General features: G+C 50.3%; 1 protein-coding gene across 7 annotated transcripts in view; it reads right to left on the reverse strand.

Annotated features, from left to right (window-relative positions):
- Positions 1 to 15,400, reverse strand: part of NCAM1 (neural cell adhesion molecule 1) — an 84,134-nt gene that overhangs the window by 11,736 nt on the left and 56,998 nt on the right. For 5 of the 7 annotated variants that reach the window (XM_063417819.1, XM_063417816.1, XM_063417820.1 and 2 more), the window contains 2 exons: positions 6,247 to 6,371; positions 5,321 to 5,501 (listed from right to left, as the gene is read on the reverse strand). In XM_063417819.1, coding sequence (XP_063273889.1) covers positions 5,321 to 5,501; positions 6,247 to 6,371 — 306 coding nt within the window. Of the gene's footprint in view, positions 1 to 1,231; positions 2,249 to 5,320; positions 5,502 to 6,246; positions 6,372 to 15,400 lie in introns of those variants that run through there. The other 2 variants (XM_063417818.1, XM_063417817.1) reach the window with 1 other exon arrangement.

Genomic DNA, 15,400 nt, shown 5'->3' on the forward strand with positions numbered 1-15,400 from the left:
GAGGTGCAGACACCTGCCCCTGGTGGAGCAGGACATTCCCAAACCTTCCTGCCACGGGAACAGCCAGACAATGTTCAGAGAACAACCCTTTATCCAGCTGTGGGAATCCTGCAGGACATTCCCAAACCTTCCTGCCCATGGAACAGGCAGACAATGCCCAGAGGAACAACCCTCACACAGTGCCCGTGCCATGAAAATCCCACTGCCTGAGCATCTTCTGCTCCCAGACCTGAATCTTTGCCTCCTCTCTGAGCTGGCTTTTCTAAAAACTCTGTTTAAATTTTATTTCACTCACATCAAGGCCTGGGACCTTGAACATGAGACCCCAAGGGTCTGACAGATCTCTGGTGTCTGGAGTGTCACAAATCTGCACAAATTAGTGCTGAAACCCCCAGCCATGCTCCTTGTTTTAACAAACAGAAAGCAGAACTTTCTGTCTGCATTCTGTGCTGGCTGGGCTGATTGCTGATGAGTTTGGGATTAATTTCATTAATTAATGACACCTCAGCTGCTTCCCAGGGCTGTGCCACAGAGAACCCTCCCCTGCCCTAAAGCCCCCTCCTGGGACAGAGGCCCCTCCATGGTGCTGCTCTCTCTCCACACCACAAAGTTCTAGAGATAATTCTAATAATTGTGATTTTGGTGAGAAACTTCTCAGCCTCAGGCAGTGACCTCCCTCTGTGGGTAAGGGGAAACCCACAAAAAGCTGATCCCAGATCTACAACGAACTCAATTAATCCAGTTAGAGGGGAAACCACACCATTTTTTAGTATCAGGATTATTTTGCTGCACTTCAGCAAGCTCCAAAGCTCTAACAAAGAGTCTGCAACACTGGAAATGAGGGGGTTTGATAAAAAAGAGAAATCCACAGGCTCCTGTGTGTGACACCCGCCCCAAGTTTTCATTTACAATGCAGACAGAAAAGTTCACAGCTCATAAAGAACGAGGTCTGAACAGACACAGCAGAGCAGAAAAGGCAGAGTCAGACATGAGGGGGGCAGGATTTTGTTTGTCCCTGTGAGAATTCTGTCAGGAGATGAACCCCACCCAGCTGAGAGGGTTTGAGACACTCTGGACAGACAATTCATTAAAATCTCCTGATTTTAGGAGAGCAGAGAGAGGATGGATTTCCTGTCCCAGTGGATTTCCTATCACAAAGAATTCACCGGGGTTGTTGTGTCGGGTTTTTTGTGATTTTTTTGTGGGGGTTTTTATTGGTTTTTTTGGGGGGTGGGAAATTCTGGGGTTTTTTTCAAAGAAGCAAAGCAAAAATGATCTGAATTTTGTCCAAGGAATTTGCCAGGATTTGCTAACAAAGACAGTTCTGCTGCACCAGTGTAGAGCACGGATTAACACACGCACAGTTAACCAGGAATGGCACTAAGGATCAGTAACAACAATTCTGCTTGCTCTGGATCCAAGCTAAGATTTTCTGTTAGAACAGCAAGGAAAGGGATCTGTGTGTGAGCAGTGGAGATCCAGGGAGTGTTAGAGAAGCTCTGGAAATCTGTGTGTCCATGGGCTGTGCCAGCCCAGCGCCGCCCGGGCCAGCAGGGATCTGCCCACGGGGCAGGGAAAAGCAGCAGAGCCCCAGGGTGATGCCAGCAGATGTTTGTGGTCAGAGCAGCACGGCAGGAGAACCTTCCAGAAATCTGACTCCACATGCAAAACCCCCAGAGACATCTGGGCAGTCAGCAGGACGGGCTCTGAGTCTCTGAGTCTCTTCTCTTTCTCTTTACAGTCTGTGGGTTTGTGGATGGGGCCTCCTTTTGCACAAGATCAGCACCAGATGTGCAGAGAAATCAGTAAAAAGCAGGATCTGAAAGGCTTTCGACATTGCACCTTCCTTTGATGGAAACAGCAAGCAAACAACGCAAAAAAAATTCTTTCTTTACATCCATTTAAAAGGGCAAATTCATTACAAGTAACAAAAAAAAAAATGTTAAAGAGAAAAAACTTGGCTTAAGCCTTTTTTCCTTGTTACAAAATACTGACTCTTTCAAATTAAACATTTTTTTTAAAGTGTTCTGTGTTTCTTTCTTTCTTTTTTTTTTTCCTCTGAACTGACACGCTCCTCTGAAGCAAAGTTATCTCCTTCCACACCTTGGTGGGACCCAGGCCTTCCCAAGCAAATATTGCTTTATTTGACTCTTTTTTTTTTTAAGTTTCTAACAGAGCAAAAGCAGAGTCACTGCAGAGAGAAGCAATGAGACAAAGGAGGACGACGCTGATGGACTTCCCAAGGTCGCTGCAGGTGCCAGACAATGGTTCCCAGGAGGGGGGAATGTGGTTGATTTAAAAACAAATTTGGTGCATGTGGCAAGCGTGGATGTTCCCCGTGAGATCCAAGGTGACCATGGATGACAGACATAGGAAAGGAATTGGGGGAAAAGGGAGAGGGCAGGGAAAGAAAGGAAGAGAGGAAGAAAAAAAAAAAAAAAAAAAGAAAGAAAAAGAGAGAGAGAGAGAAAGAGAGAGAGAAAAATAGATAAAAAAAATTAGGTCATAAATACAGAAAACATAAGAATCCAAGGTTTATTTAATCCTTAAATTAAAATGGCTCAGGGTTCGAGGAGCAGCACATTCAGCACAAAAGGGGCAGAAGCTCAGCAAAGCCCAAAGCTGCAGAGCAGGGTCCAAGGCAGGGAGGGAGGGGTTTGCAAGCAAATGAGATTAAAAATGAAGGGACAGAAGGGACAGACAGGGAAATGGTGTCTGCAGCTGGAGAGCACAACGCTGCCTTCAACAGGGGAAAAAGGAAAACAAGGAAAGCTTTGGTGCAGCAGAGAATCCACCTGCCTGCCCAAGCCCTTCCCCAAAGCCTGGATAAAAAATCCACATTATCCTGCAGGAGCACCAGGGAACCCTCTGACTTTGCCATTCAGCCTCCCAGCTGCTTGGGAACCACTCCAATGCCAGTGTCATCGTCATTATTATCATTATTATCATTATTATCATTATTATTACTGGAAATAACACCCTTATCCTTCCAGCCACTCAGGCCTCAGCACAGGTGAGGGGAACAAAGGACTGCACACAATAAATGCACATTTTCCTGCAGGGAATCCCTGGATATTGCAGTCAGGCACAGCATTGCCTGCTCCAGCACTGGCTCTGCCTCCTGCCCAGCTCATTCTGAGATAAAAAACACAGAAAAGCCATGGGAACAACGAGGAAAGGAAAGGAACACACAGAGCCCCTGTCCTGCTGGGTAAAACCTGTGGGGCTTCAGGGCAGAGGGAAAACCAACCTGGCCCTGGAAATATTCTCCTCAGAGTTTTCAGTCTGGGCACCAGGAACACCTTGGAAGGCCAAAATGTCAAAAACCCAGGAGAAGAGAGTCCCAAACCCAGCAATAATCACTGCACAAGGACACAGCACTTCAGGGGAGCAGCTGAACTGCAGCTCCTGGGGTGACCCTGCACGCCCCAAAATTGCTTTTCCAGCTGCAACACTGGAGTGGCAGCCTCAGCCCCGGCTCCTCCTGTGCTCCACACCAAGCCAAGCAAGGGGAGACTTCAGAGAGGCCACAGAAGTTTCACCCTGGTAACAAACTGGGCTAAACTGGGCTTTCCCTGCTTTTCAGAGGGTCCTGCATGTGTTACATGGATTTCGAGGGCTCAGAGGGGGAGCAAGGGTTAGAGCAGTTGCAAATGAGGATTGCAGAGTGAGTTGTTTAGTGAGTTACTGAGGGTCCTTCCACCCAAAGCTGCGCCCTGTTCAAGCACTCCCAGTCCTTCCTCTGCCCCATCTCCCTCCTCCTCACTGCCAGCCCCCCTTTTCCAGCCCAAATTTGCCCATTTCTGTGCTCAGCAACGAGAGCTGCCTCGCCAAGGGGGCTCAGCACTGCCACAGGGTCTGAGCTGCTCCCTTCAGCCAGGGAATGGGCACAGGGAGCAGGGCAGGGACTGAACTCTCGGGGAAGGACTGAAGGAAAGCCTCTGGTGTCAAGATAAAACTTGAGACAGAATGAAATCGAGTCAGGATGGGCTGGCAGCACCAGCCCTGGCTGTGCAGGGAGAGCTGGACTCAGCACCCCTGTCTTTAACTCCAATTTACAGCCACGCCAGCAAAACCATCCTCAGCTTTTGGTTGCTTTGTGTGGGTTTCACCCCTCCCTTTTTTAAATGTCCACATATAGAAAATAAATCCTAACTGCCCTTTCAACAGCTTGCCACAAACTGCTCAATTCCAGTTTTCCAGCTGAGAGTTCTGCTTGGTTTTTGCACTAATTGTCCTTACCCCTCACTTTATGAGCACACTAATAAGTACAGTCTGTCTTGAGAGCTTCCAGCAGCATCCTAAAGCTTTGGAGTTATTTTTTCCTAATGCCCTCCTCAACACTGAATCACTGCTGCTCAGAAATTACTGTCATTTGGTAATTTGAACAGAAAAACGCTCAGAGAGAGATTTTCACTGCTTCTCATCCAACTCCTGACGCCCTCATTCCTCCAAAGACGGACAAACAAGCAGGATTGGGATTTGGGAAAGCTGCGGATCTGAAGGGGTTGCTGGAGTTTTAAACAGGAATTAATCCCATTTCTGCTCTCAGAATGCTTTTTCCCCCTGACACAGGAGCCGGGAACAGCCAGGCAGGGCCTGCCAGGAGCACTCCCACACACCTGGGTACGCACACAGCCAACCCTCAGCTCGGCACGGGGCAGGACGGGCTGCAAGCAAGCCAGCCTGGGGTTACGGGGGCGTTAGGGGCGTTAGGGGACAGCACCGGCCACGGCACCGGGGATGGCACCGGGCACAGCACCGGGGATGGCACCGGGCACAGCACCGGGCACGGCACCGGGCAGAGCACCGGGGACAGCACCGGGGACAGCACCGGGCACAGCACCGGGCACAGCACCGGGCACGGCACCAGGCACGGCACCGGGCAGAGCACCGGGGATAGCACCGGGCAGAGCACCGGGCAGAGCACTGGGCACGGCACCGGGCAGAGCACCGGGCAGAGCACCGGGCACTGCACCGGGGATAGCACCGGGCAGAGCACCGGGGATAGCACCGGGCAGAGCACCGGGCAGAGCACTGGGCACGGCACCGGGCAGAGCACCGGGCACTGCACCGGGCAGAGCACTGGGCACGGCACCGGGCAGAGCACCGGGCACTGCACCGGGCAGAGCACTGGGCACGGCACCGGGCAGAGCACCGGGCACTGCATCGGGCACGGCACCGGGGACAGCACCGGGCACAGCACCGGGCAGAGCACCGGGCAGAGCACCGGGCACGGCACCGGGGACAGCACCGGGCACGGCACCGGGCACGGCACCGGGGACAGCACCGGGCAGAGCACCGGGCACAGCGGCCGTACCTGGGATCACCGTGGGCTGCGCCGACGTGCGGAAGGCGTAGTGAGCGGGCTTGGACTTGCCCTGCTGGTTCTCGGCCACCACGTACACCTCGTAGTCGGCGTTCCAGTCCAGGGACTTGAGCATGACGTGGTCGCTGCCCGACGGCAGCCGGATCTCGGGCTTCCACTCCGAGGAGTGCTTCTGTGGGGGACAGGGTGTGAGCTCAGTGCCGGGCTGCAAACGCCAGGGAAAACCTCCCAGTGCCAGTCAGAACCTCCCAGTGCCAGTCAGAACCTCCCAGTGCCAGTCAGAACCTTCCAGTGCCAGTCAGAACCTCCCAACGTTGATAAAACCTCCCAATGCCAGTCAGAACCTCCCAATGCCAGTTAAAATCTTCAAATGTTGGTTAAAACCTCCCAGTGTCAGTCAGAACCTCCCAATGCCAGTCAGAACCTTCCAATGTCAATTGAAACCTTCCAATGTCAATTAAAACCTCCCAATGCCACTCAGAACCTTCCAATGTTGGTTAAAACCTCCCAGTGTCAGTCAAAACCTCCCAATGCCAGTCAGAACCTCCCAATGCCAATTAAAACCTCCCAGTATCAGTCAAAACCTTCCAGTGTTAGTTAAAATCTTTCAGTGTTGGTTAAAACCTCCCATGTTAGTTTAAACCTTCTTCCAGTGTCAATTAAAACCTTCCAATGTTGGTTAAAACCTTTGAATGTCAGTTAAAACCTTGCAATGTCAGTTAAAACCTTGTAATGTTATTTAAAACCTAAAATATTCTGCTTCTGCTGAACAATTTCCAGAGGGCAGAAGCTGCAGGTCCTGGAGCCCTCTGCCCTGCCCAAAGAGCTCCTTCACATCAAACCCAAACCATTTGAGTGCAGGGATTGATTTCCCTCTGCGTGCAGCCCCTCCCAGAGCCCGGGGGTGCCACACTCACAGCTTTGTACTTGATCAGGTAGTGCCGGATCGGGGAGCCGCCGTCGTCCTGCTTGATGACGTTCACCTTGATGGAGTTGCCATCCTCTCCTATGTGACCTTCCAGCTTGGGGGCACTGGGTTCCCCTGCAACAACGGGGCAGGGTTCAGGGTTATTTGTGAACAATAAAAAAATGGCATTGTCGAGGGAAAAGTGCTCACAAAAAATCAGAATATTTTGTTATCCTCAGCTCAGCTGCCCCACACACAAGGGGCACCGTGTGTCTGAGGTAAATATTTGCCACACCCAAGCATTTCTTGCTTTTCAAACAGCACATTTCCATTTTTGCCTGTGCTGAAATGGAGCCAGAGTGAAAAAGATCCCCCCTCCTCCAAGGAAATCCCAGAGCAATGAGCAATTCCTCCTGCTTTTGTTGTAAGAGCTGCTGTGGAACACCTGGCAAACATAGACAGGGCTCTGTGGCTGCTCCTGTGGGGTGGGCACCACTGAAAAGGACCTTGTGCCTCTCAGACAGACCCAGCTCTGCACCTTGAATTTCTTTAGGGGTTTTAGAGCTGCTAAATGAACATGCAAGCACCTGAACAGAACCCCAGACACATCCCCTCACTCAGCCTGCACAGCAGAACTCCAGAGGATACTGGAGGGAAATCCAGAGAAAGCCCTTCACTCTTCTGGAATAACCATTTTTAGGAGGAAAAGGCAATCGATCATTTCCCAAAGGGCACCCCTGCCACCCGCAGAAAATGGAAATGTCCCTTCCTCCTGCAGGGCACACTGATTTACAAACCCAGCCCTGCAACCCACAGCTCCCAAACTGCTTTTCCTGCCCAGCTCCCTCCATCCCTCCCTGCCACGGGAGGACCCCAAACCTGCCAGAAAAGCTGAATTCAGAAGGTCTGAGTGCAGATTTACAGCTCCCCATGGACAGCACAGGCATTTCCCAGTGGCCAGAGGAAGCCTCATCTGCCTCCATCCTTCAGAAGTTCATCTTCAGAAGGATTTGAAGCCTTTTCCCCTCCCTGCTCCCTTTCAGGCAATATGAGCACAATTTGTTGGTGAAATAGAGGGAGTCAATCCCACCCCAGGAGTGTGGCACGCACACATTTGTGTTTGACAGCACAGCAACTCCTCTGACGGGTGTGAAGAGGCAACACTCCTTTTCCCCAGGTTATATTTTGCTTTTCCAAACCCTTTCCTCTGCCTTTATCCCCCCTGCGAGGCTCCCACAGCCCCTGGAGGTTCCAGATGTGGATCCCACCCTGGGACAGCTTTCTCAGTGCACACTGAACGTGAAAAGGTGACACAAACGTGGTTTAAGGCACAAATAAACAGGAAAACTCCATCCTCACCTGGGCATATTGAACACACCAGTTAATCAAGCAATGATAATTTTTTTCCTCAATCCCAAAGGACAAACACCACCACAAATCCCTGATTTTGCTCCTGGAGCTGGCTGAATTCCTGCACATGGACAGAGCAGGGGCAGCTTCTCCCCGCTCCCCCAGCCTCAGAGATAATCAGCAATGAGCACAGAGATCCTCAAGTGCTGAGGGAACACTGCACTTACACAATCTGACCTTTTATCTAACACGGGCTGGAATTTTTTTCCCAGTGATTGAGCACCGAGACTAATAGGAACATCCTTTGAAAAGATGCTTATTCTTGATTTTAAATGTCAGAGATGCTGCTGTACTTTACACACGGCCATTCCCATGATTAATTACCTGCTCTGCTGAAACTTTTTTTTCCTTTTCTTCATTTTGAATTATCTAATTTCTAGCTCCTGATTCAGCCCTCCCTCCCCCAATAGTTTCAATTCATTTCTGCTCTGAGAAACATTTCCCTTCAAAGAAAAGAACACTCCTAAGTGCTGAAAAACAACAGGTGGAGCAGTGCAAGCCCTGGAAAAGCATTCTTTTCTCTCCAGAAATACAGATTTGTTTCATTTGTCTCAAGCAGGTGGATGCAATCCAGACACAGGGCTGTAAAACGAAAAGTGGGTTAGTGTGTCAAACAGAGGAGGAAGAAATTTAGTGGGAAAGGTTTAGTCCAGCAGAGTCAGCAACCCTAAAATGAGTGAAAATGTGAGTAGCTGGGGAGAGAAGGTGTCAGCAGGAGCTCAGAGCAGGGGCTCATGCTCAGACATGCACGGGGGCTGCAAAGCACAGCAGCAGCAGGGGTGCTGCATGCCAGGGCAGCTGCTGCTCCCACAGGGCAGAAATCAGCCTGTCCCACCCTGCCAGGACCTTCCCCAGCCCTTCAAACCGGGGGATCCTTCCAGGACTCCACAGGGGCATCCCCTCAACCCTTTGGTTTCTGTTCAGTGCTGCCATGCCCTGCCACTGGTCTGATGGATTTCAGAAATTCTTGTTTTTATTGTGCTTTTCAGAGGGTGCCACAAGCACCAGCACCAAACCTTGAGGTGGGCAGAAAGGAGAGAATGGAAAATCAGCACTTTAAACTGAGCTTAACTCCCTGCCCAGCTAGCAGCAAGGAAAGGTCCCGGGCTCAGAGAGCAGAACTGGAAAATTCTGCGGCAGAGGAAGGAGGAAAGGGCTGATTTCTGCAACCCTGGAGCAGAAATATAAAGATTGACATCCACAGGACTGGGAACAGACAGCAGGGAGAGCCTCCACGAGGGGCAGAAACACAGAGAGAACAGGCTGGGGGCACACGAGGGCAGCAGACAGCAGCACACAGGGAGGAACACCAGGAGAAGGTGCAGAAAGAACCAGGCACGGCTCCCACCTCCTGAATTCCAGGAGAGAGCAGGGAAGCGGCACGGGGCTCTGCTGTGCATGCACTCACGTGGGAGGTTACTGGTGTTAGTCTGGTGTCCCTGCCAAACCCCACCTAAATCCTTTCCTGGGGGTGATTCCAGAACTCCTGGACTGCAAGGAGCCAATTCCTCCCTGGCTCTCCCAATTCCTCCTCTCCTGAAGAGCAGGGGCTCCCCTCCCTCCCCCCTGAGACTGTGCACAGGGTGAAGTTGTAAAAAAAAACCCAATTCCAGCACTGCAGGAATTGTTCTGCACCACCCCACGCGTGGCTGGGGGCTGATTCCACCTCCAGCAGTGCCAGGGTCGATCATTTGCTTCTTGATTTGCTGGGCAGCAGCAGCTCCTGTGAGCTGAGCTCAGGTTTTAACTTTTTTAAGGCTTTTTTAAGCCTTGCCAGGCTCCCATGGGAGGAACGAGGGGCTCTGGCCCCTCTGGTGAGAACTGTGTGAGGTCTGGCTCCCACCAGGAACTCCGTGTGTGCTGTTTCACAGGGTTTATATGTACAATTTCATATACAGAGAGGATTTTATATTAGCATTTTATAGAGAGACTATTTCATAACACAGCTCTCATTCTGGCTATGCTTAAGTTTTACTCACAACAAAAAGAAAATTATTTCTTAAATCAAATTGTGATATACTCCAAATAATCAGAGAATTCAGGATTATTTTGGAAGGCTCCTAAACATGTACAGTGTGGATGTGTGCACATATCTCTGTATAAATGTGTATTTTATAGGGCAAAAATGCTGCTAAAGCCACAGGAGAGAGGGTGTTCCCAGAATCCAGTCCTGATTTCCCATCAAATTCGAATCTGTGGTTGTTCCCTGAGAGGCAAAAGGATTTTGGCCTTTGCTGTTCACTCCAGAGGTTTTTCAGCACCTTCCTGGGACAGTTCCTTGCTGGACTCTGAGAATGGAGAAGCAAATGACTGAGCCAGGTGGTTTTGTTCTGTTTTTTCCTGTTTTCCCTCCAAGTTTTTTCCAGCTTAACGCAGAGGGCTGAGGTCGAGTTCTTCCCATGCAGACAGTGACGAGCAACTCCTCCAAAAAGGCTCAGTGGAAAAGGAGATTTTTGGGGTTTTTTTGGTGGTTTTTTTTTTTTTTTTGGAATTTGGAGATCCCAGAGGGGAATCCTCACCCCAAAAATCTAGGCAACCAATCAGAACAAAGTGTTTTACCTTCTGTTCACCAGCGAGGACGACATCATCAGCACCATGCAAGCCACATGACAAATTCACATGATACGCACGCACATGAGTTTGGTTGAAAGGAAAGTGGAGGAGGTCACATGGAAAATACAAAAAAATTAAAAAACTGATGTAAACAATGGGCAAGGGAAAAAAAATCAACAACAGAATTACAGAGTAAATAAAAATAGGAGCAAAATTAAATTAGCCAGCATATATCAGAAACACTGGGGGTGGGACAGTAAAACCGCCTGGAAAATAAGAATATTAAACCACAGCAAGCACTGAGTTATGGCCTCGTGTTAGGCACAGCTGCGTCACTGCTTAGTCATACAAAGAACAAAAGGGACAAAAATCACTGTAGTGTGTGCCAGGGCTGCTGGAGGAATCCACAAAACTGCTGGGAAGAAGAAGGGAATATTGTTATTGCGAGGCAGCGGAGGCGGGAGGGTCAAAACCAGCCCAAAACGAGGGCAGAGCTGGGCACCCCACACTGGTGAGGCTCCCCCTGAGGCACAGACGGGGTCCTGAACAGCACCAACGCCTGCAGGAGAGCAAACCCTGCTGGGGAACCCTTCCCAAGGAGAGTTTTCCCTCCAGGAGCTGCGGCTGGGCTGGGGTGGGTGGGAGACACTGGGCTGGGACAGGGAACCCTCCCCAGCAGGGCCCAGGGAGGGCAGCAGGGATGGGGCAGGGCAGGGAGGGTGGCAGGGAGTGAAGGAAGTTCAGCTGCCAGAGAGAGCAGAGAAATTTGCCCAGCAGAGCCCAAATTCCCACCCCAAATCTCTTCAGGACTCGCATTTCTCATGCCCGTGCCTCATCCTAATGAGGTGCTCTGGTAGCTCCCTGTTAATTTAATGTATAGAGAATTAAAGCCTTCATCTTGTGGGTGCTTGTCTCTGACAAGATTGAGGACAGACCATTACCAGGGAAAAAACTGGTGGCACAAAATGGAAAATGCATTTGTTCCAGCCAAGCTCTCAATCCATTCTCTTTAATGAGAGAACTCCGGGCACTGTGAGGGAGGGACGTTTAAGAGTTACTGTGAAAGGGAAGGAAAATCCAGGGAGGTTTAAGAGTTACTGTGAGATGGAAGGAAAATCCAGGGAGGTTTAAGAGTTGCTGTGAGATGGAAGGAAAATCCTTCTGGTGTCTTCTGGTCAGGAGGAAACATCTCCCAAACTCCAGTAAGGCAAATACAACCTGAGATTTCAAACCAGGCAAGAGAGGCTGCCTGTCCTCATGAGAGGAGCTCGAGCTAAAGATGAAGGGCAGAGTTAGCAGCATAAATAGAATAAAATGGTTTGGGTTTGGAAGGAATCATAAAGATTATCCAGTGCTAGGCAGGGCCACTTTCCACTAGACCAGGCTGATCCAAGCCCCATCCAACCTGAAAAAAAAAAATCCCCTTTTTCAAGTGAGCTCAACCACTGCAAGGCAAAGCAGGTCCCAGAGTGGAGAGAGCTGCAAGAAAAACACCCAAACTGGCACAGAACCATTCCCTGCAGCAACCTGAGAGGGTTAAATCCATGGAGAGACATTCCTAAACCTCCTCCAGAGTCTGCCACGTGCCACTGATCCCACTGAGCCAAACCCAGACAGGCAGGGAGGGACCCTGCAGCCTCATTAGGTTCCCATCCCTGCCCAGAGCAGCTCCCACTCCCTGATTGCTGCTGGTTCCACTCCCTGAGCCCCCGAGCGAGGCTGGGGGAGCACAGCCCATCCCCAGCAGCAGCAGTAATTAAATGATGCAGAGCTGCAGGAGCATCCGCCCCGTGCCAGTGCCCTCTCTGTGCTGTTGAATCTCTCATTTTCACAGGCTGCAGCACGGCCCAGCATACAAATGTGGGCACTGTTTGCATAAATGAGTGTACACACAAATAACAGCACTGCTGCTGCTCAGAGCCTGGACCCAGAGCAGGGGAAAGGGAAATTTTCACCCTCCTCCTCCTCCACACACAGCCCCCGCGCCAGCAAAACTGTGAGAAATGTTATTAGCTCTCAGGATCTTTTCTGGGTAAAGATAGAGGGTTTTTTTTTAAGAACAAGCTGTTCTGTAAAACATGAACCCAACGTTCCCCCTGCAGGGGAAGCTGTGCCCACACAGGACAGCCAGGAGGGATTCTCTGCCTGCTGAGGAACAGAGGATGAGCAGACCCTGCCCTTCACCTCTCCAGCCCATCCTCCAAGGCTGGTGGGAATTCAAAGGTCTCTGCAGCACCTGAGGGCGTCAGGGATTGGGGTTTGGCACTTTAGAAATTAAAATTACTGCACAAGGGACACACTGTGGTCACTGGCACACACAGGACATTGAAAGCCACGTGTAAGATCATGAAACACGCCAGTCACAAATGCAGTATTAATTATAATTAATTATAAATTCCTTCGGCTGGCCATGCTCTCCCTCCATCCCAACCCCCAGGATCACCCCACACTTCATGCTTTTGGTGTTTTCCACTCAGAAAACCACTTGTAACCCACCTCAGGTAAATCCCTCAGTTCCCTCACATTCCACAAGCACACTCTGTGTTACTGCAGCTCACAGGAGAGCTTTGCAGGGATCATTAATTATTCAAAACACACACATGCACCAGGTAAATCCAGATCTTCACTGAGGGTTTTCTTCTCCCTTGACCACCCAACCAACAAAGGGGTCTGAATCCTGTTCCCACCCCAGATATGGAGATTTTTGGAAGCCTGAGGTCTCTTTTAAGGCAAGCAGGACCCTGGGTTCTCTCCTACAGGATATTTTACCTCCTCCTCTGCATCTTCTTCCAGCCTAATTTTAATAGCAGCTGTATCTCCCTATATTCACAGCAAACAGAGCAAGGCAGGGCAGCAAGAAAATGATTTAATCCACACCCCTTTAGCAAGGGCAGCTCAAACACTAAAACAGGGAACCCAAAAGGAAAACATTCCTTTTGGAAAGGGTCATTTGTGGGGGTTACTCCTCCTTCTCTCCCTCTCTGTGCTTTTTCTCCCTCTTTTCCCCCCATTTTCCAGCAGGGTGAGGGGCAGAGGGGAGGATGTGAAGGTGCTCACACCAAACAGTGAGGGCAGCCTGCCCTGAGGCTTTCCTCATCCTCAAGAGTTCTGAAGCTCCAAATCCTCATTTTTGCCTCCTTCTCCCCCATTAATGGAATATTTGGGAGGCCTCATGGGGCAATCCCTGAGGAGAACTGAGCCCCTGCTTGTTCCCACCTCCCAGGAACACAGAGAGAGGAGAACAAACTGAAACCAGAACTTAAAATCCTGGGGAAATAAATGAGTTTGGAGAGAAGGCTGCACTCCCCAGAGCACAGACTGTGCCAGCACTGACACCAGCACTTCCAGGGCAGGGGGACAAGGAAGGGCTTTGCCTCCAAAAGTCCTGGGAAGGACTGGCAGGAGGGACACAGGCTGGGAGGGAAAACAAAACCTCTAAAACCAAAAGAACTCTGTGCCTCCAACAGGCAGGGACACCAGAAGGGTAAATCAGACCTTGGGAAGCTGCAGAGCAGCTCCAGGGAGAGATTTTGGGGGGAGAAAACCTCCAGGGAAGCAGGGGAACAGCCAGGGGTGTCAGAGATGCCCCTGGGTGAGCAGAGCATGCAGAGCACACGGGGCACAGCCCCTCCACACTCACTGTGTGCCAGGGGCGGCGTGGGGGCAGCAGCAGCGGCTGCAGAAAGAAAAACCAGGTGAGCACAGGGAGGGGATTCCTGCAAAACACTGCCAGGACCAGGGAAAGGAGGGGATTTGGGATGGGGCTGATTTCAGTGTTGGTTTGGGGGTTTGTATGTGGAGATGTTTTGGTACCCACCACACTCTCAGGGTTGGGTTCCCAGCCCTGCTCCCCACGCCTTTGTTTGGCTTCAGATTTGTAAGGAAAAGGAAATGAAAAAAAGCAGCAAATGGTTAAAATGAAAATACCAACCCAGGTCAACTCAGACACTCTCTCAACCTCCAGAGTTCTCATCTGTGCCACTGTAATCCATAATTATCACTAATTACCTCATGGAGAGGCCCTCTAAGATAGACAGAAACTTCTTTTTCTTACTGAGGGAAATTAAATAAATCAAAATGACTTCAGACTTATCCCAGCAGGCATTAAAAATTGTGTCAGGTTTTACATTCAGACAGAAACTTTAAATTATAGGGCAAGGGAAACAAGAGGCTTTGGTTAATCTGAGCTGTAAAGTTCCTGAAACATCTCTGTGACCTTCAAATCACACTGGAGGGGACAGAAATCCTGCCTGCTTGTGACTCTGCCCACAAAGAGTGATTGGAATTCCAGCAGGGATGGGAAAAAGGCATTTTTGTGGGGCCATCTCCTCAGGCAGGACCCGAGATGGGCTCTGGGCAGGAGCAGAACGCCCAGGACGACCCCAGCTGCAAAGCTTGGAAGAGCAGGATGGATTTGGAAATGAAAAATGAGTTTAAAGGAGGAAGAACTGCAACTTCCCCTGCAGCTGGGCAGCACAGAGTGACTGACAGCACATTGCCACATGAAAATAATTAAAGAAAAGGCAAAACTGCCACATGAAAATAATAATAAAAAAGGCAAAAACTCCAGTGCAGAAGTGCTGGAATGTTCTGCACAGCCACCAGGGGATGGCCATGAGGCTGGGCAGCTCTGGGGCTCCAGCACAGCTTTTAATCTTCTTTTTCCTCTCTTCTCAGCTGGGTTTTCCCTGTGGCCCCCAGCCCTGCTCTCTGTCCTCATCTTCAGTTCAGGAGGGCCCTGAGCACCACCCCCATGGAATTTCTGCTCCTGCAATTAATGGCCCCAAACGATCCCAGGCTGCACAAACGCTCTGGAATCCCTCACTCCTGCCACCTGCAGTCCTGCCTGTCTGTCTGTCTGTCCATCCTTCCCCTCCCTGCTCCACGAAATCCAAGCTTTTGTTCAACGCAATCCTTGAGGGGGAAATGGCGCAAGAGCGACTCAAAATTTGTGGGCAAAATAAAAATACAAAAAAAATCCTCTCCCTTTTTCCACGTCAGGAATCTCAAAGGATGTGACAGCAGCTTCTTGTCCTTGTAACCTTGGGAATAACAGCAGCTCCCCACAGGGGTGCACTGATAAACGGAATAATGCTCACTGGGATGAAGAGGATTTTTTGGCTCCATTGATCAGTTTTGATTGGAGAGGCACAAAGCTGTGGAGCCATCTCAGTGTTTCACTCACAATTACACCAATCCAT

Source organism: Prinia subflava, chromosome 22 (assembly GCF_021018805.1).
Source record: "Prinia subflava isolate CZ2003 ecotype Zambia chromosome 22, Cam_Psub_1.2, whole genome shotgun sequence".
Classification (NCBI taxonomy): Eukaryota; Metazoa; Chordata; class Aves; order Passeriformes; family Cisticolidae; genus Prinia; species Prinia subflava.